At 48.6% G+C, this 24,264-nt stretch overlaps 1 protein-coding gene across 2 annotated transcripts in view; it reads right to left on the reverse strand.

Moving 5' to 3' along the window:
* The window catches only part of DENND2A (DENN domain containing 2A), a 97,243-nt gene that overhangs the window by 16,894 nt on the left and 56,085 nt on the right, over positions 1-24,264 (reverse strand). For both annotated transcript variants that reach the window (XM_068972305.1, XM_068972306.1), the window contains 9 exons: positions 22,635-22,835; positions 17,731-17,824; positions 17,301-17,351; positions 15,994-16,181; positions 10,914-11,023; positions 9,625-9,694; positions 8,404-8,481; positions 4,901-5,041; positions 3,416-3,564 (listed from right to left, as the gene is read on the reverse strand). In XM_068972305.1, coding sequence (XP_068828406.1) covers positions 3,416-3,564; positions 4,901-5,041; positions 8,404-8,481; positions 9,625-9,694; positions 10,914-11,023; positions 15,994-16,181; positions 17,301-17,351; positions 17,731-17,824; positions 22,635-22,835 — 1,082 coding nt within the window. The remainder of the gene's footprint in view (positions 1-3,415; positions 3,565-4,900; positions 5,042-8,403; positions 8,482-9,624; positions 9,695-10,913; positions 11,024-15,993; positions 16,182-17,300; positions 17,352-17,730; positions 17,825-22,634; positions 22,836-24,264) is intronic.

Genomic DNA, 24,264 nt, shown 5'->3' on the forward strand with positions numbered 1-24,264 from the left:
GACTCCTGGGTCAGGAATGGGGGAAGGGTACTTTAGCAGGTCCGGGACCAAGATTGCTGGGTGAGCAGACACCAAGGGGTGTGGCAGACACCTGGGGCACCCCAGCCCATGGACTCAGAGAAGGTCAGAGCTGGGAGAGACTCTGGAGGTTTGCTCAGCCACCTGCCTCACGGGGGTCCTGGCTGGAAGGGTGGGTGGGGTGGATGGGCCCAGGAGAGGGAAGCACAGATGTCTGAGCTTCCTCCGGAGACAGTTCTGGCTGGACTGTCAAGCACGTTGTGATGGCGCGTTTTTAAAGACTGTCCCTATGTATCTGTGTAGACAGACAGCCTCACAGATACCCCTCTATTCCACCCAGACCATGGCGGCCTGCTTGCCTCCTCATCTTCTCTGGAGCCAGCTAGCCCTGTCTGATCCCAGCTCTCCCACTGACCCCTTCCTTGAGCAAAGTGACTTCACTTCCATGTGCTTCTTCAGTCCAGTTCAGTTCAGATCAGTCACTCAGTCGTGTCCGACTCTTTGCGACCCCACGAATCGCAGCACGCCAGGCCTCCCTGTCCATCACCAACTCCCGGAGTTCACTCAGACTCACGTCCATCGAGTCGGTGATGCCATCCAGCCATCTCAGCCTCGGTCATCCCCTTCTCCTCCTGCCCCCAATCCCTCCCAGCATCAGGGTCTTTTCCAATGAGTCAACTCTTCACGCGAGGTGTCCAAAGTACTGGAGCTTCAGCTTCAGCATCATTCCCTCCAAAGAACACCAGTGTGCTTCTTAGTCTCCCGCTAACAGGACTAAACTGATGGAGTTCTCGAGAGGCTGAGAGAATGGAGGAGCCAGCCCAGGGCAGCCTGCCGGTTCCCCACCTCGGGGCTCAGCTGTTGCTGTTCTCATCAGGCTTACGCACACTGTGCTTTCTGCCTCAGGACTCTCAGGGCCTTTCTTTCTCTCTTTTCCTATTCTTTAGATCTGCACTTAACTAGTGTTAGCTGAAAAGCAAATTTATTGAGCAAGAGAGAGAACACTTGAAGCCATTTGTAACGAGACAATCACGGGCTACTTCTGGGGACAATGAGACATCGGAGCCCTAGCAATTCAGAGCTCTGAGTGGCTGGGCACCAAGGAGCCCTTGTTTCCTAAATGAGGAGACCCAGGGCCAGCAGCTGAGTTCGTTCAGGCCTCCCCGCTGTCTGGGAAGGCCCCTCCCATGGGATGAGAGCTGGACGTGCCAGCCTGAATGTCTGTCTGCAGTGTAATTTCAGTATTTCATACACACATGCGAGCACACGTGCACACTGGCTCTGGACCCAAAGAGGGCACCCAAGTTATCCACGTCCCTGTCCCCCTACCTGACAAAAATCCTACCTCCTCAGTGCCCCATGGCTGGCAGCTGCTGCTAAAGAAAACAGCCAGTGGGCAGTAACAGCCTTATGGCAAGAACAGCGTCCTGCAGCCACGGCTGGGTAGTCAAGTCCTTCCCCAGAGGTCTCTGTCCTAAGCCCTTCTGGGAGTCTCGGCGCCCAAAGCCTCTGACATATGCCCGCTGCTGCCCTGCAGGGATGCCTCTGTCTTTGATGCGGCTCCTTCCCTTTCTGTTCCCACCTTCTCCTTTCATTGTCCCTTGGTGAGAAAAATAGATGATATTATCCCTTCTCCTTCCCCGCTGAAGAAAGCCTGGGTTAGAGCCGGGGGCCACGGGCCTGGTCCCCTGCTCCTCTTGAGTCGCGTCCATCTTCTCAGATATTTGGGCAGGCTGGACCCTTCCTGAGCCTGACATCTTTAAACCAGAAGCAAGCGCCCCTCGGGACTATTTGCCCCATCTCCACTCCCTGGAGGGCCTTCCACTCCTGACCTGGGTCTTTCGGAGATCCATCACTTTCCCCTCCTCCCAAGGAAAGCCTGAGAATCCGACAACTAAAAAAAAACGGTGGAGAGTGGGGGATGGTGGGGCTTCCAGAGATTACAGTCACTACAGTACTGGTGAAATCTGATCCTGGTCATGGAAGGGTTATTCCTCATCCTCAGGCTTGCAGGCCCCCACCTTGAGAACTCTCTGGTCCGAATCCCCCAGTGCCCAGGGATCTTGGAGAGCTGCCCACAGCACCAGCTGCAGGCTAGAGGCAGGGCGTGCTGACAAGAGTGCACAGAGAGTACAATAACTGTGACATTAAATGTGAATAGCTAACTCTCAGGCAGGCCGGGAGCAGCCTGGGAGGAGCCCGGTGGCTGCGGTCCAATGCCCGAGCGTGAGCAAGGTGACCAGATGGGCTGTGGTGGAGACAGGGCTGGATTCCATCTCCCACCACGCCTCTGGACGGACCCCACATTCACACGCTTTGTCCTTTGCACTCTTCTTTCCCTTTTCTTCTTCTTCCCTTTTGTTTTCTAGAGTCGAGAGTCATTATTTCCTCTCCAAACCGATTTTTACATGTTTTTGGCACGGCTTCTTTCCAGATGGACTCTCAGCTGGCCTCTCCCGCTTGGCCGGCTCATCTCGAGCCAGGACCCACGTCTCAGCCCTCCCTGGAGCAGCGGCCACCACTTGTGCCTCTGCGTCCTCAGTTCCAAAGTGAGGAAGGCTCTGATTAAGTATTTTGAAATGATGAAAATGCCAGGAATTCTTTTTTTTTTTCTTTTTTAAAGTTCAGAATTAACCCCAAGCTCTATCTGCATCTTCTTCAGGATCTTCTTTGATCTGTGACCTGGGCTTTGCCAATCACCCTAGGATGTGGGTGCACCCTGCTGGGCAGCGAGTCTATGTGTGTGGATTCTGTTAGCCCTAGACAAGGCACGCCTCTGGCTCTGTGCCTCCCGCCCGGTCCTGCAGCCCTCTGCTGGCTCCTGGCTCAACTCTCTGTTCCACTACGCTGAGCTGCCCTGCAGTTCCTGAAGGAACTCTTGGCCTCCCCTCTCCTTGCTGTTGTACCAACAGCTCCTTTTGCCTGGAACACGCTTTCTACTTGCTCTTGGCCTTAAGATGCAGGGAACTCGTCTTGTCTACGAATGAGAACGCTCTGCCTCTAGTCAGCCTTTACAGCACGGTGGTCTCTTTACTTCTCCATCCCCACCCCGGACCGAGGCCTCCTGAAGCACAGGTCTGTCTTTTCCCCGTTCCCCAGCACATGGTAGGGTGCCCAGCGCCTAGCAGAATGAGAGAACAGCAGGCCAAGTACCAGATGAGCAGAGTGCAGAAGTGCAGGCTCAGCTCACTTCATACAACTCGGGGGCCTCACAAGCCTCCAGCCTCAGCTGCCCGCTGATTCTCACTCCTTCTGCAGAGGAGCTGCCTCTGAACTCCAGGCGATGCCCCGCTACAGGTTCCACCCCGTGCGAGACTGACCGTCACGCAAACACTAGAGACGGTGTGAGACTGACCGTTGTGTAAACACTTCAGCAGAAGTTGCCAAGGTTTGATACCTGAGCTTGTCTGCGATGAAGATGACCCTCCTTTCCAAGAGCAGGGAGGCAAAAACGCAGAGCAGGTGTCGGACGCTGAGAGAGGAAAACAGAGACTCAAAGTCCACGTGTTCGAGCCGGGAGTCCAGCGGACGGCACAGTTCAATCACCTGCCGGGAACAGGAATGGCATGAGGGGGCCGCCTGGTCAGCTAGGCCTCTCATGCACCGGGCAGGCCTGGGGCCCTGTGGTCCTCAGCAGGGAGGCCCACTGCCAGGGGAGGTGGGAGAGAAAAACAGCAAAACCAAAAGGACTGGGGAAAGAAAGACGGCAGGAGATTGGGAAAGGAGGTGCGTTTGGTAGGGACTTGGTCTCACCGCTGCGTGTGAGGGTAGTTTGCGTGGAGGTGGGGAGACAGGACACGGAACCAGAGCCCCTCGGGCCATGATGGCTGGAGCCCGCCCCCTCCCACCCCATTGATGACACGTGTGAGCCCCCACAGGGAGTTTTGAGGGCCAGTCCCTTGGAGTCCCACAGCAGAACGTCTGATCTCACAAGGGACTCCCAGGCTCACAAAGAAGGACCAGCAGTTCCAAGCACTTCTTTCAAGGCTCCTCTCCTCTACAAGGCGATTCTTGATGAACTCAACCCCCTTCCAACCCCTGCCCAGGGATGGCTCTTTCAGCCTGTATGCATAGTGTGCACTTATCTCCTCACTCTGTACTTGCTGACATGTTCCTGAGTTCACCTCAGGTCACTACTCATGTGCGTGCTCTTCATGGTGAGCAGAACCTGGCTTCTGCTCTCAGCATGGCACCGGCCTGGTGCTGCACGGACGGTGGGGCTCGCTAAGGTTAACATCCCCATGGCCAAGTTACCTGCATCCGTATGGGGTGGTTTAGGATTCTCCAGCAGCAGGGAGGCCACTGCTCTCTGTGCTGGGAAGTTGAGCGGTTCCAGAATATCACAGACATCCTCATCCTGCCCCTGTCCCCAGAGGAGACCTGCTTTTCCAAGGGCCTTTAGAACTGGAGACTCAAGGCTGAACAGGTCACATACAAGGAAGGGAAGATGAAAACAAGCTCTGGTATCATATCTCACCCAGCCAAGGGAAGGGACATGTTTCAAAGTCTGGGATGCATAAAAAGTAGCACCTGAGCTTGTTTTCCCCCGAAAAGAATCTGCTTTGCATATTAAGTGGTAGCGGTGATACAGATCAAAACCCTAAAAAGGTTCAAATACGATTTATGAAGGTGGTGGGCTATTAAGAGAAGCTGAAGATGTTCACTGCCCTGGCACAGTTTTCTCATCCAGCAACCAACGGATGGATTGGACTTAGGCTGGAATTTATGACTCTCTCACAGACGGATGATCTGGGCCAGCTTGCGGAGCAAGAGGCCACCACTGAATGTGACAGGCCCCTGAAAGCCAGCCAGTGGGATCACCAGGACCTGATCACTCTCAGGGCTATGCCCCCTGGGACAGGAGAGGACTCTGACGGCGTACCTCAGTTCCTGATCCGGGCAAGAAGTTCTTGACCACAATGGTTTTGCCCAGGGCTGGAAAGGGGGCTTCCATAACGCTCCTCATGAGAGGCTGGACCAGGGCAGGAGAGATGCCTCGTCGTTTTTCCACCTCATCCAAGATCTGCAAGGGACAGAAAATTCAGCCTGCGAGGTGGAGCTCTCTTTCAGATGAAGGGGGCCTGCCACCAAGGCTGAAGAACCGTGGGGAAGCCAGGGTGTCCTCATCAGGCCAAACCTACAGTCTCTTTCACCTTGTGCGTTAAGACCCGGATTCACCCTCTCTGCAGCCACTCGTTTTCCATGTGGCTCTACAATTTCTCCCACTTAAAGGGTGAAGTATAGCTCCTGGCCCCCTTGACTTTGAAAACTGTCCTGTTTGTCAGTTTGCAATCCCCTGTGACATTGATTATGATATCTGTTCTCAATGGGAAGAACAGCGCCCCTCAAGGGCGTAAAAATTGGTTGGGGGTTGGTGAAAAAACTTAGGTATTGTGAGAGTTTGTGCCCTTCTAAGGGCCCAAAGTACATAAACAGATATGTAACATATCCGTAGAACCGAATTTTCTCTGGGGGGAGGCCATCAGGACAACACAAACCAAAACCAATGAGATGCCACTTGACAGCCATTAGGACAACTGTAATAAAAAAACAGGTAACAGGTGTTGGTGAGGAAGTGGAAAAATCGGAACCCTCATACACTGCAGGTGGAAATGTACACTAGTGAAGTTTTTCTTTTGAAAATAGTCTGGCGGCTTCTCAAGAAATTAAACATATATGACCCAGCAAATCCACTCCTAGGTAGTTAACCAACGGAAATGAAAACATGTTCACACGAAAACATGAATGTTCAAAGCAGCATTATTCATAGTAGCCAAAAAAGGAAACAATCTAAACATCCATTAACTTATGAATAATAAGCAAAATGTGTTACCTATATAATGGAATATTATTCAATATGATGGAATAAAATACTAATACATGCTACAACATGGATGAATTTTGAAAACGCTGCTAAGTGAAATAAGCCAGACACAAAAGGGACACAGATTATATGATTCCACTAACATGAGATCCTTGAGTCAAACTCATAAAAGAGGCAGAAAGTAGAGGAGAGTGGTGGTTGCCAGGGGCTGGGGGAGGAGAGGACAGAGGGTTAGTGTTTAACGGGCACCGAATTTTAGTCTGGGGAGATGAAAGAGTTCTGGAGATGGATGGTGGAGACGGTGGCACAACAAAGTGAATAAATATAATGCCAATCAACTGTACACTTAAAAATGACTAGATGATAAGTTTAATGTTATGTATGTTTTAGCACAGTAAAAAGAAAACAATATGACAAAAAGTCAAAAATTTCATGGGGAGCAGAGGCAATTGAGGAAAAACCATATCTAAAAAGGCTGCTCATAGAACAGTAACGAAAAGAAGTTGAGGACCACTGGGCAGGCAGGATGAGGCGGAAGTGACCATGTGCCAGTGCTAAGCCCAGGGCTTGGGAAGCAAGCAGAAACTTGCCTTACGTGTTTCTGCTTGCCTCCCTGTGCATGCGTGGGACAGCTTCCTGTCTCAGGGGGGTGACAGACCCGCATCCAGACTTGCAGCCTGAAGCACAGCCCAGCCAGCCTGGATCAGCCAACCCCCAGCCTACTGGAAGCACAAGAGTGAGTGAGCCATGGAGTCCAGCAGAGCAGAACCCCAGAGCCCTGCCCCTCTGTGGGAGTCAATGGTAGCTGCCTTAAGCCACTGTGGTTTGTTAACACAGCATCATTGCAACGATACTTATGCTTTCTTCAGAGATTCTGAAAGCTGTTCTTATCCATTATCCTTCTGTCTGTACTGAAGGACAATTTGCCATAATGGTCCTTGCTACTCACCTAGAAATAGCCTGAGGTCTTGGAATTAGTTAGCCAATGCTCTGTCTATGGTTCTATGCTGAATATTTGCTGTGTGATCTTTGGCAAGTCTTCATACTATATTCTTAAAAAATTCACAGTCACAAAACTGACATGAAAATGCAGGACTGTGCATCACACGAGTATGTTAGGATGTTCGCTTGCTCTGCATCTCCTGCCCATGACATAGCAATGCAGCTTATGTGAACGTCAGAGCTGCTGCTGGAGGCTGGCCTACCTCGCAGGAGCCGTTTACGCCTAGATTCATAAGCGTTCTCACAATAGGGTCTCTGACCTACAGCCTCCTCTCCGTGTTGAAACAAACCCATGATGAAGACTGGCAAGAGCAGCAATGCAAATCTGAGCCAGAGCTTGTGAGTGCCTGACTGTAATGTACAATGACTACCTCCTCACATGGTGCGAAGGCCATGACTCAGGTGACGCTGGTACCATTAATTACTTCAGACTTGTGTACAAGTACAAGCTCTACTACAGCCAGAGCTCACACTGCATCCGTCTAATTCAGGCTTCCTCTGAGCTCAGGATGGGGTGGGCAGGAGCGGGAATTTTGTTTCAGAATGCTGAGGGAGTGGGGCTTTCATCCACAGACAGCAGATGCAGGACTTCAATTCTCCAAAAGAAAACCTGGACTGAAATACACGCTTAAGGACTCAAAATACATGTATAAATATTTATGTCTCGTTAACAGAAGAAACAAATGTTGAGTTATACCTAATTTTTGAGATTGGCATCAGACAGCATAGTAGTTATGCCAATCCAGAATACTGGGGTGGCTGAGCCAATTCACCATGGCAATTCCTACGTCCTGATATATTGCTTCATTTTCCAAAAAGAAGGACCAAGTTATACTAAGATTTTGAGAGGGCTTCCCTGATAGCTCAGTTGGTAAAGAATCCCCCTGCAATGCAGGAGACCCCAGTTCGATTCCTAGGTCCATTGGAGAAGTGGATAGGCTTCCCAATCTAGTATTCCTGGGCTTTCCTTATGGCTCAGCTGGTAAAGAATCTGCCTGCAATGTGGGAGACCTGGGTTTGATCCCCGGGTTGGGAAGATACCCTGGAGAAGGGAAAGGCTGCCCACTCCAGTATTCTGGCCTGGAGAATTCCATGGACTGTATAGTCCATGGGGTCACAAAGAGTCGGACACGACTGAGCGACTTTCACTTTCACTTTGACAGACTTAGAGTAGTCTTACAATAACAAATCTCACACACACACAACAGATACACATAACACACATACACAACACACAATGTGGCAAAAGATAATGCTTCTGAGAGGGGAAGTAAAACACTTGGAACATTCTGGGGACAGCCTTTGCCCTCCATCCTCAACTGCAATTAATTTGTCCTTTTCCCCTCCCTCACTTTCTGGGCCACAACCTTCATCCATTCATTTCCTGTCCCAGTGATTATCTCAGTGAGGCTCAGGGAAGGGAGGAGGAAGAAGTGGCAAGGAAAACAGGTTGGGGAATAAGAAGATAAAAAGTCCTGGGAGGTGGGGCATCTCCTGAGTCCTCCTGGGCCCTGCAACTCCCACGCGCTCCCTCCCTTCTCTGGGGCCCAAGTCCTCACCTTTGAAAAGAGGCTGAAGCATCCCAGACGGCTCACGATGCAGTAAACTTCAGGGAGACGCTTTCCTTTGCCGCCAGGCTTTTGGGAGTGAAACACAAGGAGATTATGAGCGTGACCAGTCTCAGGGGAGGAAAGACCCCAGATGTTTTTAACATGGTGCCGACTGTTTCCACACACCAGGGTTTTTGAAAATCAATAAGGTAAGCAGTTACCAATACCCCGTCTTACAGGTGGAACCACTTCTGGCTGCATAGACATGTGTTAAAATTCTCCCAAAGGGACCAAATCAAGAGTTTTGTGCACAGTAGGAGCTCAGTGTGGCCCACAGAACCATAAAATGAGGAATCTTAACTTGTTTACTCATATCACTTAACTTGTTTACTCACATTACTCATATCACTGTGGTTTTTCTCAAATAACTTATTTATTCCTTATAATTATTATAACTCCAAATGAGAAATCTTTTCTAAAAATCCTTTTTGGAAACTATTAATTTTCAAAACAAAAAAGGAAAGCAATCTCAATACTTACACTCCAAAGTAATTATAGCAACAGAATTTATTATCCCACTTAACTTTTTCGATTATTATCCATACTTTTTTTATTCACTAATTCAACAAATATTTACTGAGCAGCCACTATGTGCCACACATTATTCTTGACTATATTAGCCTATGCATAATAACACTAAAATATGCTCTCAGTGGAAAATGATTTGCCGCTACTGAAGGTACTCCCAAACACGGGCCTCAAAAAGACAAGTTCTAAAATGTTTTGGCATAATCATCTCACTGAAGTAAGTTTCTGACTTTTAAAGGTTAATGTTCTGAAGGAGACACTTAAATTATTTGTGTCATGAACCAAAAAGCCATCCTTCTTGGGCCCTTACCACTATTATGAAAGCTCTCTTTAAGCCCTCAGAGTCTGTTGAGCACACTTTATTAGAAAGGACACCTGCCTTAAGGGGGGATGGTCATTTATTTGGCAGGGAAAACAGTGGAGAAAGTATTGTCTTTCCAAGGGAGGCAGACAGTGTTTCCATCCACAGTGAGGCTCATGTGGACCCCCAAACACCCCTCCCCGTGTTTAACGGCCCTGATGAACTCGCTACACCTCTTGTCTGTGGCCTGTGGCGAATGAGGCCTGTGGCGAATGAGGTCCTAGGAAGCCAGTGGGGGCTCCACACGGAGCTCTCGCTGCTGGAGAGCAGGGGATACTGACCAGCAGTCTTCGGCAGTAACCAAACCTTCTGCTCCCATCTTCTCCAGTTAAGACAAACGAGAACGTTTCACTGTGGTTGGGAAAATGAAAGGAAGTGCGTTACTCTCTGACCACTATGAGACTAGGTATCAATTACAAGAAAAAAACTGTAGGAAACACAAACACATGGAGATAACACAACACGTTTCTAAATAACCAACAGGTTACTGAAGAAATCAAAAGGGAAGTCAAAAAATTTCCAGAAACAAATGACCATGAAAACACTACAACTCAACACCTATGGGATGCAGCAAAAGCAGTTCTAAGAGGGACGTTTATAGCAATACCATCCTACCCCAAGAAACAAGAAAAACATAGAATAGACAACCTAACCTCACATCTAAAGCAACTGGAAAAAGAAGAGGAAGCGTGTTACAAAACAGAACAAAAGCACTGTGCTGAGCCACCAGAGGACATTCGGGAGGAGGCTGTTGGAAAGCGTGGCTCCCTGTCCCGCCCGTCCATCTCTGGGCTGTGGCTCCAGAGTCTCTGTCAGGGACACGGGGATCTCAAGTGTCGCTGTGTCCTGAGAGGAAGTGAGGACTTTTCTTTCCACCCTCAGCCCTCACATAATCCTATCACCTGGGCCATCCCATCGAACAGACACAGTGGTCATTGGTCCTCTCCTGGGGTGAGCCTGGGAGTGACTCAAGACTGGGGGGTGTTGGGGAGGAGCTGGGTAGCAGCAGGCAATGGTGGTGCCCTTCTTGGAGCTGCCCATGGGGCAGCTCTCCTGGGCACTGAGGCTGTGACCGTCCTTAAAGACTGCTGGGCCAACTTCGAGGTACTCAGTGTCCCTCGAACACTTAGGATTTGTAGCCTCCTGAGTTTGGTCAGTTGTTGCGACCTCTGACAAAAAAATACTTCCACCCAACAATATGGGTTAAAGCAGAAATGTAAACTTGATCACAATCTGAGTAACGGCTGGATGTGTTGCTGAAGAAGTATTTTCACCGCACTGGACAAGGTTTTCTTAGACTACGAATTACCTTATTGCCCATCACGTCAGCTTATGAAACACATTCCAAGATGGAGTGGGAGGTCTGGGAACCTGCACATTTGGCAAAATGAGTCTTGTCTTCAGTCATGCTTTACAAACACCCGTGGGGGAAATTTATACACTCGAATCTGTCAGACTCACTTACCAGTAGGACTGACTTACGTACAGGGTCTGCCATGGACGACCTCTCTCTAGCTCTCACTTCAGTCTTGGCGGGGCTGGGGGAGAGCGGGGAGACGCCAGCACATACCTGGTAAACTGCTGGACCGGAGTCCAGTCCTTGGCGTCGGGGAAACAGAACTGGGGGATAGCCTTCAGCTGGTCCTCAGCTTCTCTCATGAACTTGAATGACCTTTCCAACTGCAGGGAGGAGGGCGAGAGGATGTTGAAGAATAAGCCCCGGTGTGAGCAAGACAGACGCTCGACAGGCGCACAGCCCCCATGGCCCTGAAGTCATAACTGTCGCCTTAACCTCCACGCTGAGGAGGGCTTGCAGCTCAGGCTTAGGTTATTTTTTCCCTCAGGGCAGTTTCAACTATAGTCTTATGTGGGGAGCAAGGAGAAAAAAATAGTGTGCTTTACAGAAATGTTCTCTATGCCTAACATTCTGCAATATAAGCATTTTAATCAATAAGGAAGAGCTGTCATAGCAACGGCTTCCGAATCCGAGACTCACAAATCTGCAAGCCAGAGCCGCAAATCTAGTCATCTGATGTCTGGACCTAGGCAAAGCTGGCCCTCTTTAATTTCAGCAGAGATGTTTTACAGCCCTTCTTAGTGAATCCATCCAGGTAAATTACGTTATACAGTGAAATTTAATTCATTTCAGGAAGTCTTTGAATATCAGAATTAAAGGAAAACTAGACACGAGGCTGACATTCTTAGAAGAAAATAAGCCCGGAGAAGTTAAGTGATTTGTCCATGATCACACAGCTAGAATGGAATCCAGGAAAGAATAAAAATGATCTTAATTTCTGTCTTCTTGCTCTCTGATTTAACTGACACATCACAGACTGGAAGAATACCATCTCACTTCAAAATGGAGCGAATGGATGAAGTCTGACTTTAGAGATCATATTTAAACCGTGACTCTGCTTGTTCTGTGTCTGAATGGGTATCTGCTTCAAAAAGCACTCCATTCTGGGGAGTCTGCTGGGCAGCAATGCACCTGTAGTTAACCACACTGTACACCTGGAGATGCTGGGATGCTGAGTTTTATGCCACGTGTTTTCTTTTTGCCTCAACTGAAAAAAGGCACTCTAGGTATAAAGTTTGGGATACACACAAAAAAAGTTTATAATTAGCATAGTTTGCTTATAAACTGGTACTTCTACAGTGCAGGGAGGAATTATTGGCTTTTTGTTGTGTTGTTGTTGATAGGTTTACACTTGTTACATTTCCCTTACAAACAGTTAAAGAAAAAATAAACCATGATAACATTGCCTTCAGTCATCTAAAATATCAGCTACTTGAACTGAGTGGAGTGTGAATTTGTAAAATTAGGAAACTGTAACATCTAACTTAAAGTCTTAAGTATACAACAGTATATTATACTGTTGTCCGCAATTTCTTATTTTGTTTCTCATACCTTTCCATTAGCCTTCACCTTAAACCAGGGCTTCCCAGGTGGCCCTAGTGGTAAAGAACCCGCTTGATAAGGCAGGAGACTTTTTAAGAGACTCAGGTAAGACAACTGGGTAAGGAAGATCCCCTGGAGAAGGAAATGGCAACCCAATCCAGTATTCTTGCCTAGAGAATCCCATGGACAGAGGAGCTTGACACGCTACAGTCCATAGGGTTGCAAAGAATCGGACACGAATGAAGTGACTTAGCATAGCACCACCTTAAACCAGTCTTGCGGTTTCTGAGGTCTGTTGGCCAATGGTACTCCTTCACAGAGGATCTGCAAGCCTTCCCAAGGCCATGAAACATCAGAGAGAAGAGGTCTCTGAAGACAGCATCCAAAGGAATAGGACATTGGGCTGATGGCTTTCAACTTGAAAACCCACTTCTAGTATGATCCTTATTCGGCCAGATCAAATTTAACTAAAGCTGCTACTAATATAATATTAATGCTTGAGACAACTATCGATGAATGAAACACAGTCACCATAGGTAGACTTGGAGCCAGTCATTAATTGTTCTTCAGTCTTTCTTCTTCAGAATAAACAGTCACTCTTTCTTTACTGTACAATGGTTCTCTCTTTCATCTATGACTCAGAAGATTCCAAATGGTACTGGAACAGTCTTTGAGTTGACAATTTACTAGCTCAGACTGTTGCCAAAGCAATAGGTTTTGATTACCCTCGGACAGTCTTGCAAAGAATACCAGCTGGGTGTAGTTGTTGTGGGGGGGATCATTAATCACCACAGAGTGATGGACCCCAAACAACAAATAATACAAAAGGAAGGAACAATGACATTTTCCCATAGTGGAAACAGCATTAATTAGAGAACTGAAGAGCAAGCCTTGTAGGAGAGTGAGTTCCAGTGCTTTCAATACGGCCCAGTCACCACCTGAACACACCTGCCCTCAGACCACATGCACGACACCCACAAATATATATATACACATGTATGCATATACACACTGTCATCAACATACAAGTTATCAACTCATGTGCACATACGTGCTCGGACACACACAGGAGCACATTTACAGGAAGAGACACACAGAGAGCTCTCTTACAAATACGATCAATCGCAGATGGCTGGGAAACAGCCTGATCTCTGTGAGGCGTCATGAAAGAGAACTGTGAGGTGTCAAGCATTTTAATGGAGTATGGCAGGCAGGATTGCTAGTGCACAAATATGGATTTGAAACCTTGATCAATGTGTCTGTAGGAGTGGGGGATGAAACTCAAGAAAAAAAGTTAAAAATGAGGAGAAAGAAGAAGAAAAACGGGCTTCTGACAGAGGGAGCAGGTGAAGGCAAGGAGATATATATAGTAGCCTGGCATGCAAAAATGTCTACAAAGAATGATCACCAGAACATTAAAGATAAACACCTAAAGAAAAGCTGGCAGCAAGATGCATTTCCAACAGAAAGAGAGCTGCTAAATAGATCAGGGTATACCCACATAATGTGGTATTATGGAATTTCAAAAATGATGTTTTAGAATTTGTATGAAATATGTTTGTAAATAATGATAGGTTTACAAAACACGATACGGAAATTACACAATGTCTGACCTCAGTTTTGTAAGAAAATTCTACTCTGAGAAAAGACTGGAGAAAGACAACGATATGCCAACAACAAGGACCTCTGCGGGAGTGGAGATGACTTTTTCTCTAAACATTTCTGTATTAGTCTCCCTTTCCACAGTGACTTAGACAACTTTCCACTCAAAAGTTTTAATGTGATGTCTAGGAGGCTGGAAAATCCCACGGATGGAGGAGCCTGGTGGGCTGCAGTCCATGGGGTCGCTAAGAGTTGGATACGACTGAGCAACTTCACTTTCACTTTTCACTTTCATGCATTGGAGAAGGAAATGGCAGCCCACTTCAGTGTTCTTGCCTGGAGAATCCCAGGGACGGGGGAGCTTGGTAGGCTGCCGTTTATGGAGTCACACAGAGTTGGACACGACTGAGGTGACTTAGCAGCAGCAGCAACAGCAGGAGGCTGGAGAGTCCATGTTGGAAACTCAGGCATTTGATAGTTAGGGTGGTTCATTAATTAATTCAAGGGACACTGACTTTATTCCTGGAACACTAAGCATCACCGTATGTATAACACTGTGCTAGGCCCTGAGGGAAGTAAATAAAATAACAGGCCCGTCCCTCGTGCCTTGGTGCTTGCTCTGTGAGGTCCCCAACTAAACGTGGGCATACACAGCACTGAGGTTTTCAGGGAGCACCCCTGAAGGAGATGGAGGAAATGAGTCAGTGCCCGTGTGGAAGGCTGGCGCCTATGGCTTATCTCCCTTACACACATTTCCGTCCTAAACTCCAAGCCGAGGAAGCGACCGCTCTGCTGGTCTCCAGTGGGCAGGACGGAAGGAAGGGTGGTGGAGGAGGAGGAGAGGGACAGCTGGGCCCCAGGTCTTGGCAGGTGCCGGGGTTCTGCTTGGGTGCTGGCAGCCAAGGGAGGCTCTGAGGGGACCAGGACATGAGCGCCCTCCCCTCTTTCCATCTCTGAGCACCACTGTGTGCACTGGACAGAGACTGGCACACTTTACCTCCTGAGTCTCTGGAGTCTCTCATGCCCTCCTGTCAGAGGGTAAGCTCCCCGAGGACAGGAAACACTTCTGCTCATCTTGGTAATCCCCTGGGGCCAAGCAGAAACCAGCTGGAATGTAATAGGGTCTCAGTAAATCCTCGCTGAGCTGCATTAGAAAGTGATGAAAGCTCTCTATCACTGATGCCAAAGCCTGTGGGTCATTTATCTATGATAGGCCATGCCACTTTAGGCTTTATTGAGCGCCGTTTCATTTTAGGAGCCATGATTAATAATATAGGATGGCTTCCCTGCTGGCTCAGACAGTAAAGAATCTGCCTGCAATGCAAGAGACCCAGGTTCAATCCCTGGGTTGGAAAGGTCCCTCAGAAAAGAGAGTGGCTATCCACTCCAGTATTCTTGCCTGGAGAATCCCATGGACAGAGGAGCCTGGTGGGCTACAGTTCATGGGGTGACAAAGAGTTGGACACAACTGAGCGACTTTCTCGTTAATATATGGTAAAGCGAAATCCACAGAGGACTGACCCATGTGAGAACAGAACAGGATTCTTGCATGTGCACACAAAAACAGAGGCACACAGGGCACACGGGCGTGTGCAGCATGGATACAAACGTGACACTCCTTGTGCAGTTGATGGGGAAGAGGCTTCTAGGGTGGGCTGGGGAGAGATGTGGCCAGATAAGGAGATGGGGAGAGTGGATAGAATGGTACCGTCAGCATAGTGACCACAGGAAGCAAGTCTGTCCCTGCTTGAGTCATGCATTGAAGGCAGGAAGAGAAGGGGACAACAGAGGATGAGATGATTGGATGGCATCACCGACTCAATGGACATGAGTTTGAGTGAACTCTGGGAGTTGGCGATGGACAGGGAGGCCTGGTGTGCTGCAGTCCAAGGGCTTGAAAAGAGTTGGACACAACTGAGCAACTGAACTGAACTGAACTGAGTCATGCATCTCACACCCCTCAAATCTCCCAAATTCTCCAGCAGCGTTTTTTTTTTTATCAATATACTTTAATTAGGACCCATTTTTGAAATTCTGGACACTGAATGTTCCTTGGGCTCCTGCACCTCCCTGAACCATGGGTCCCAGTAAGATCTTCCCAAGAATGCTGCAGTTCATGGCAGGCTGCGGAGCCTGGCCCATCCTGTACCTTCAGTGGGAACTGCTGGGTGAGTTCAGGCACATACGCAGCCCCAGCTTGCTTCTTGTGCAGGGACACGACCACGAAGTACTCAAAAAGTTGCCTCTCCTGGTACTCGACCAGCTCCCGGTCCAGGGACGTGTATCTCGGAGCCTGCTTCAGCCGTGACTTCACGTTGACCAGGCGCTGGCTGTGGGCTGGAGAGGGAGCAGAGAGAGACAGAGAGTGGAGAACCGCCTGAAAATGACTCACTCCCAATGTCGAACTGCACAGAGCTGTGACGCATTATGGAATTCCCAGCTCAAAGTACTTTTTCTAATCCTACAAAAGCATCTCCACACTTAACAAACTAGTACAAAGCTCTTTACTGGGGATTCTTGCCAAAGTTCTAGGAGAAGCAACCCGCCGCCAGGCTAATTGGGTGCAGAGGCCTGGAATGTGGGGCCTCCATTCCGCCATGGATTTGCTGCCTGGACTTGGGGCAGCGGCTTGAGTGACCCTTGGGTTCCTGTGTCAGATGGGGTGGGGACTGCTCCCTTCAGTCACTTTCTTTACCTTTCCTCTTGAGGGCTGTGACAAAATCCAGACCCCAGAGCTTTTGGAGCTGGGAGCTTTGTAAACATCCCGTGTGGCTCAAGTGGCAGAGACCTGCCTGGTCTAGAACTCCCATCTGCCTTCTCTCCTGCGACCGCTCTGTGCGCTGCAGACGGTCGGCCTCACTCCCGAGATGGGTCAGGGAGCCAGGTGGGTGTCAGAGGCTGAAGAGGCAGGGCCACTGAGCCGACGGGTGGGTTGCCATCACCTCGCTGAGCAGCCCTGGACTACAGCGTTCCCTGGCTTGCCCCTGGGGTTCTGAAAAGTTGTGCAAACCTCACTGAGACCTAGACTAGGATCACCAGGTTTAGGTCCACAGGGACCAGTAATTTCAGCGACTTCATCTAACAGATGAGGAAGTAGAGGCCCTGGATCTCGATCATTTCCTCCAGATCACAGAGCCCTTTTACAGGAGTAGGGCAAGGGCCCCAGGTCTCTGGAGTCGCAGGCCAGCACGCTGTACCTTTCACAGGTGTGAAGAACACCCATAATGCATGGGTGCGGGGACAGGGAGTCACCGCCGCGGTAGCTACCCTGAGTCTCTAGAGTGTAGCCAGAGGCTCAGGAGCCAGACAGGCCCACCCGGGCCAGGTTCAGACATCCACGCCTTGCCCAGCAAGCTCCTGCAAGGACGCTGTGTCCCCTCACGCTCAGCAGGAAGCGCCACCTTCGCACCTTCCCCGTTACCAACACACACCCTGCACAACAACGGCTCTTCTCACCTTTCAGCTTCTCCTCGGTGTCACTGTCAGACTCGCTGTTCTCATCTGTCACTAGACCAAAAAAAAAAAAAAAAGCAAACATGGGTCTTTCTAATGCAGGAAACTTTTTCATGTGGTAGCACAAATCCGAGAGCTCTAGTTCAGAGGGGCTGTTTTCATTTTTTTTTTCTGTTTAAAGGTCATGAACAAACTATGTCTTTGTCCAACTGCATGTGTTTCCAGATTAACTTGGCTGTACTTCAGGTGGTACCTCTAGCAAATCCAGTCAAAGATATTGGTCCCTTCCATGCAAATTAAACAAAGAAGGTGGCTCCCCTGCTGAGGTCAGAGCATGCAGCCCTGGGCTGACATGATGGATGGACAAGGAGAGGGGAAGGGAGATTCTGTTTTCAGATTCTTGGGGGAGGAGGGACAGTAACAGGGCCCCTACCTTTTCCTGAGTTGCTCTCTGTGGACTGGGACAGCCTCTTCACGCGTTTCTTTCCTCTCCGGGCTTCATAGATGGCATTGATTCGCAATACCAGCTGCCACACATGGGGAGAAGGGAAGCTGGTGTGAGCAGTCTCCTCCCTGAGAGGGGCTGGGATGCCCTCGCTGCCCATTCTCTTTGAGGACCCTGGCGGGCCAGGGCTGGGGGCAGGAGGTGGGGGAGACACGTCCTACTGGCCCGCTGTCGTCTTTTAGTCATTCTTCTCAGCCAGATAGAAGCCCGACCCGTCAGGAGCACAGCCAGCCTCTCTGGTGGGGGGGTGGTGTTGTCTGAATCTAATGCATCCCGCAGAGACACAGAGGGAGCCATTTCACTCGTGTGTGCCCCTTCTGACAGTGCCATCTCAGTGTGGTTTGGGAAGGAGCCTCTGCCCCCAAAACAAAACAAGAAAAGGAAGAGACAGGAGAAAAAGCTGTTCCCAGGCAGGCCCCTTTCATGGGAACCATGCCAAAGTGCGTCTGAGCAGCAAGCAGGAAGGGAGCAGGGTTGCTGTGGCTCCTGAGTCCAAGCTCGGGTCAGCAGGGAGCCAGGCTGGCCCCCAGCACACTGCCCTTCTTGCAGACTGGTGGAGGCCTCTCAGGACCACCCTGGTGCTCAGGAGCTGAGCTGCTCAGCAGATACCTTCCTAAGCGGCACAACCGCCAGGCCGACTATAGCAGAGCCGGGTGATGGAGGCCCCCGTGTCACTTCCTGTCCGGCTTTACAGTATCACCTGTAACTTCCAAGAGCAGAAGCTTTCTGGGTTTTACCTGGTTGGGAAAAAGGGAGGTCTACCCATGCATAATCGAGGCGAGCCAACTACTGATGTTAAAGGCGAGCTGGCTGTAAGCTACCTTGGAAAGCTTGAAATTCTTTTGTACGTTGGGAAGAACAGGAGGGATATGCCATGGTAAACTGGGTGATGGGACCAGGTGGGCACAGTTGCCAATGCCCATCTCTAGCCTCCGCTCTTCTGATCTATTCCCTAAAGGAGCTCGCTGGCTCCTCTACAAGCATGGGCCTGGCAGGACGTGGGGGGCTTATCCTCAAGGTCTCTTCGTGGTGGGTCTGGGGTCCACGCCCCCAGCTCTGCAGAGCGCTCCTGACATGGCCCTGCTGCATCTCCGGACACCTGTGCCCTCTGGCTCCCACCTGAACGAGGCCTCTGCCTTCACCCCCAAACTCCTGCCATGTGGTGGCTCTTTCTGTTTGCTCTCACTAGGCCGCCATCTCCTTGAGAGCACACCCCCCTGAAGTGGCCGTCTCTTCTTTTCAAGCATGATCTGACTGGTAGAATACAACACTAACCCCATTTCTCTGGCTGTCACATAATTGAACTTTAACAGGAGATGATTTTTTTTTTTGAGTGTTCTGAAAAAAAAGTAAAGTGTTTTGTACTAGAAGTACTGGCCTCTTTAGAAGCCATTTTTAAGTTGGAAAAAATATTTTTAACTATAAGCTCATTTAGAAGATGGTGTGTTTCAGAGAGTCATGTGGTACTTAATTCTGCTATGGTGGCTGCCAAAGAAACAGGGCTCCACACAAACCTGCCATGTGCGCTGAGCGGGGAGCTCAGCTTTTCATTAGAAAGGACAGCGTTGTGATTCATGAATCCTGAGGACATCACACTGCTGAGTAAACAGCTGCTCGGTTTCAGCTGCTGCTCTAATGAAGGTACAGGGTTGCTAGGAGCAAACAGGGAAGGACTGTCTCTTTCTCTCCCCTCCTCCACCGGGACCTTCATTCCTCTTACGGCCAAGGTGGGAGAAACCAAGGGGAGCATCCACGCTTCCAGAAGGGATTCTGTGTTACACGGTTCAGCAGAGGCAGCTGAAGGAGTGCCAACCAACCCACTGTCTCATCAGTTGTGAGTAGACCATGAAGTCCTTCTTGCTAGATCAAAACACAACAGCCAGGGTTTTGGACAGCAAATGCTTTAAGGGTCAAAATCTGGAAGTCATGAATGTGCCTAAAAAAGAAACTTTGACTTCAAGAAAAGGATTCAGAGCATCTAGAAAGAAGCTTCATACTCAAGAGTGGGGGTAAGTCTAGATTAAGATTAAGTAGCAAGTGACAGAACTGAGGATTCATGAAACTTAGAATAAACGATAATTAGTCATTTGTTTTCTTTTTAGACATTCCTTGGGACTTCCCTGGTGGTCCAGTGGTTAAGATTCTATGCTTCCAATCCAAAGGGTATGGGTTCGATCCCTTGTTGGGGAACAAAGATCCCACGTGCCTTGTGGTGCAGTCAAAAAATTTAAAAAAAATAAGCATTCCTTTGAAGAACTGTGTACTTCATCTTTATGATTAAAGTTTTAATAGGATTTTGCCGTTGTTGTGAAAGTGACAGCTAAAACACGGTGATTTTTCTCTGGATTTGACTGTATCTGTCAAAGTTGATTTTTTTCCAGATTTGATTATATCTGTCAAAGCCTATCGGAATAAGTGCCTGGGCACTATTTAAGTGGGTGGAAACTCACTTTAATTTCAGGCAATATACTAAGAGGTAACAAACTGCTGCTTGTAAATTAAACACATAGAAAGTGGCAGAAATAATTCTACTTTTCTTTCTACCTCTCTACTTTCATATAATATATGCACACATATTTTCCTCTCCTTAATCAAAAAATCTTTTCTAAATAATAAAATAATATGAAGGTGGTAGAAGACACAGGTTAAGTACTTATTAACAGATCCCACAGTCAAACTTAAGAGTTGTATCAAAGCTCTTTTAACCTAAAGCTGATTCATTTGATTGTTCCTGTTTAATTTGCTAAAATAATGGTGAGGTTGTATAGATGTTACTGGCCATTTGTGCAATTATTCCACAATAGCAGGGTTTTGACATTACAGAGATGTGTGAGCCTTGCTAGAACGAGAAGAGGCGCAGTAAGGGTGATTCAAGACCCCACACTTCGGGGTCCCCACGAGCAGCCACAATGACAGCACAGGGCAGGGACTCGGAGACAGTCGAAAGGAGACAGAGAGCGACTCTGCCAGAGGTGAAGGAGACTGGGACCCACATGCTAGTGGGAACCCATCCAGCAGACACCGATGATCAGCGTGCAATGTGCGCTGCACCCTGGGTGGGGCAAGGCAGAGCCAGGAGACGGGAGGAGAGAGAGCCCCGAGTCCTGCCCCGGGCCCTCGCTGCCCTCTCCCAACCGCCAGGCTGCAGGTGTTAGGTCACCTGACTCTGACTGCCCTTAGCCTTCAGGATGCACTCTTGATTATCAAGGTGACTTAATTTCACTTGAAAAAGAATGAAAGGGATGGAGGTGGTATTATGGCTCAAAATACTGATGAACCTAACTGAGTCAGGAGGGAGCAGCTGGTGAAAATGTCCTTTGACTTTTAGGTCAATGGGTCACTTTGAAAAATCGGATGAAACCTATAGACAACCCACCTCCCTTCCTTGTATCCCCTCAAACTCATCCATGTAGCTTTACATGATTTAATGCATTTCATGATCCCCTGAAGTCCATCTGCAGACTCTGAAATGAAGAATTCCTTCTCTAAAAGTTCCTGTAGTGGGGGCTTCACTAGTGGTCCAGCGGTTGGGACTCTGCCTTGCAATGCAGAGGACACCGGTTCAATCCCCCTGGTCTGGGAAGATCCCGCAGGCTTTGGAGCAACTAAGCCCATGCACCATAACTACTGAGCACAAGAGCTGCAACCACTGCAGCCCGTGTGCCTGGAGTCCATGCTCCGCAATGGGGGAGGTCACTGCAATGAGAAGCCAGCATACCGCAGTGAAGAGTGGCCCCCATTCACCACTAGAGAAAGCCCATGTACAGCAACAAAGACCCACAACCGCCAAAAAACAAAAATTTTTAAAATATATTTTAAAAAAGCTCCTGTAGGAAGTTGGTACCAAAGTGTCCAGCATAGAATGACAGGCATTGCAGGGGCTGCACTGAGCAAAAGGAAATATAACACCAATGTAAGAAAGAGCAGCCACAGTTCATGCGCACCCAAGCCACTGGGCCTGTTTTGCCTTCAGAACTGAAAAGAGCCAGAAAAGATATATATATATATTTTAATATATGTATGTTTTAGAGAGGAGAACCTTGTTCACATAAGCCCTCCATTGTTTAATTTTTTTTTTTTGGCCATGCCACAGGGCACGTGGGATCTTAGTTCCCCAACCAGGGATTGAACCTGCGCCCCGTGCAGGGGGAGCACAGAGCCTTAACCACTGGACCATCAGGGAAGTCCCAGTAAAGATGCATTTCTGACAAGAGCTCCCTCAGAGCACAGGCTCCATGTGGTGCCCCTCTGCAGTGGGAGGTGATGGAGTCTGAGTCAGAGTACTACGGATGGGGCTCTGCTTTTTCAGGCCACGAAGGAGGGAGATGTGGCCTTTTTGAGGCTGGGCAATGGAAACACAGTTTGGGATCATGAGAGTCGTTAAGCAGAGAAAGGCATGGCTAAGAGGAAGGCTGTGTGTGTGCATGCTCAGCCATGTCCGCCTCTTCGAGATTCCCATGGATTGTAGCCTGACGGGCTCCTCTGTCCATGGAATTTTTCAGGCAAGAATACTAGAGTGGGTAGCCATTTCCTTCTCCAGGGGGATCTTCCTCACCCAGGGATTGAACCATGTGTGTCCTTCTGTGTCTCCTGCATTGCAGGCAGGCTCTTTACCATTAGCGCCACCTGGTAAGCCCCACAGGACCCCAATTACTGTGACCAAGGCCCAGCTAGCTCAGCTGCTGGCTTCGCCATGTCTACCTGGCCTGTGGTGAAGCAGGTGGGAGGGCCCAGTGATTTGATCTCTGCCCAGATTCCTCTGTGGCCTTCCTTTGCAGGGAAGTGTGTATGTGGGGTGCACTCCTGAACACGAAGCTTGTTGCAAGCCTTACCTTGGGTATCTTTCTCTTCTTCCTGCCATTCTGCAGGTCCCCGAGGTTAAAGAAAGTGTCATCGGGGCTGCTGGGGGTGGAGGGAGGGCTGATTTTGGAAGGGGACCCAGTTCCATCCCGACTCAACTTCCTTGTGTCCAGCAGTTTGAAGTTCCTCCTTTCTGAATTTTGCCGAAAAAAGGCAGGTTTGGACAAGGACTGCTGTGAGGGGAGAGGAAGGAAGAAGAGCAAATAAATACAAAGAGACCCCTGAGAGATAAGCGGTGCTGCCAGTGACGGAGACCAAGAAGGTCAAGAGGAGAAGCTCGTCTAAGTCCCCAAGGGTACACTGAGGTCGTCTATGCTGTTAAGGGCCTAAACACTTATCATCCAATTATGGAAAATGAGGATGATAAAGGATGCAAGTCTAATCCACTCTCTCTTTTTAGACAAGTGGAAACTCACCTGGCTCTATGCCATACCTTTCCAAATGAGGCTTTCTGACACCATGTACTAGAAGTTACAAGACTTATGTTTAGCTTTATCCCTGTCACTGGCAAGGGAAATTCCTTCTAATACAAGGAATTTCACTTCTCTGAGCCTCAATATCTGATTTTTAAAAATGAGCTGTTCTAAGGTCAAAAGGCCAACAAAAAAACAATAAAAAAATCTGCGATTTATAGAACTCATTTTTTTCTAATACATGCTACAAGTTAATGAGAAGACTAACAATTCAAAAGAAAAACAGGCAAAAGATAAGGACTGGAGGTTTACAGAAAAGGAAATATAATAATTTTCAGATACATATAAAAGATTCTTAGCTTCACTCATCAGGAAAAAAAAATGAAAATGCCATTGAAGAAATATTTTTTCTTCTTGAAATCTTTATTGGAGTACAGTTGATTTATACCGTTGTGTTAAGTTTCTGCTGTACAGCAAAGTGAATCCTTATTAATTAGTTATCTATTTTACATATAGTAATGTGTATGGTATCAATTTCAGTCTCCTAATTTATCCCTTCCCCCCGATCCCCCTTAGGGAAGAGGGGGTGGCGAGGAAGCTACGTGCCTTGAGCCTCGAAGACGGAGCTGACCTGGACTCAGCCAGGGTTCATTCACCCTTCCTGTCTGAATGTGGCTGGTGGCTTAACCCCTTCCAGTCCTCGCATGTCCCTGTCCTACTGCCCCAGGAGGCCAACAGCAGGGAACTCAGAAGGTCCTTGATATAAAATATCCCACCTCGTCTTTACCTATCTCAACCTCACTCCTCCGCTCCCTTGCAGAGGACTCCCCCAGGGAGCACTGGGATGCCATTCACACACACATACAGTTGTTCTCCTGTGCCCACAGGTACACACATTCACATAACACTCAGACTATACACCCATAGGAATACAGAGGCAGGCACGCGTGTTCTGACCACTGGGGACATTACACTAACGTACCACTGTGGCATTACATTAAAACAATGGCATATCTTGCAGGCAATACAAATCAGTTTTTAAAAGAAATTAATGGCATGGGGAAATATTCATGATAAATGTAACAGAGCAGCAAAAAAGTATATACAAAAGAACTGTATATATGATATCACCCCAAATCTTTTTTTTATGTACACACACATGCACACACACACACACTGTGACACGGTC

This window comes from Capricornis sumatraensis, chromosome 5 (genome assembly GCF_032405125.1).
Source record: "Capricornis sumatraensis isolate serow.1 chromosome 5, serow.2, whole genome shotgun sequence".
Lineage (NCBI taxonomy): Eukaryota > Metazoa > Chordata > Mammalia > Artiodactyla > Bovidae > Capricornis > Capricornis sumatraensis.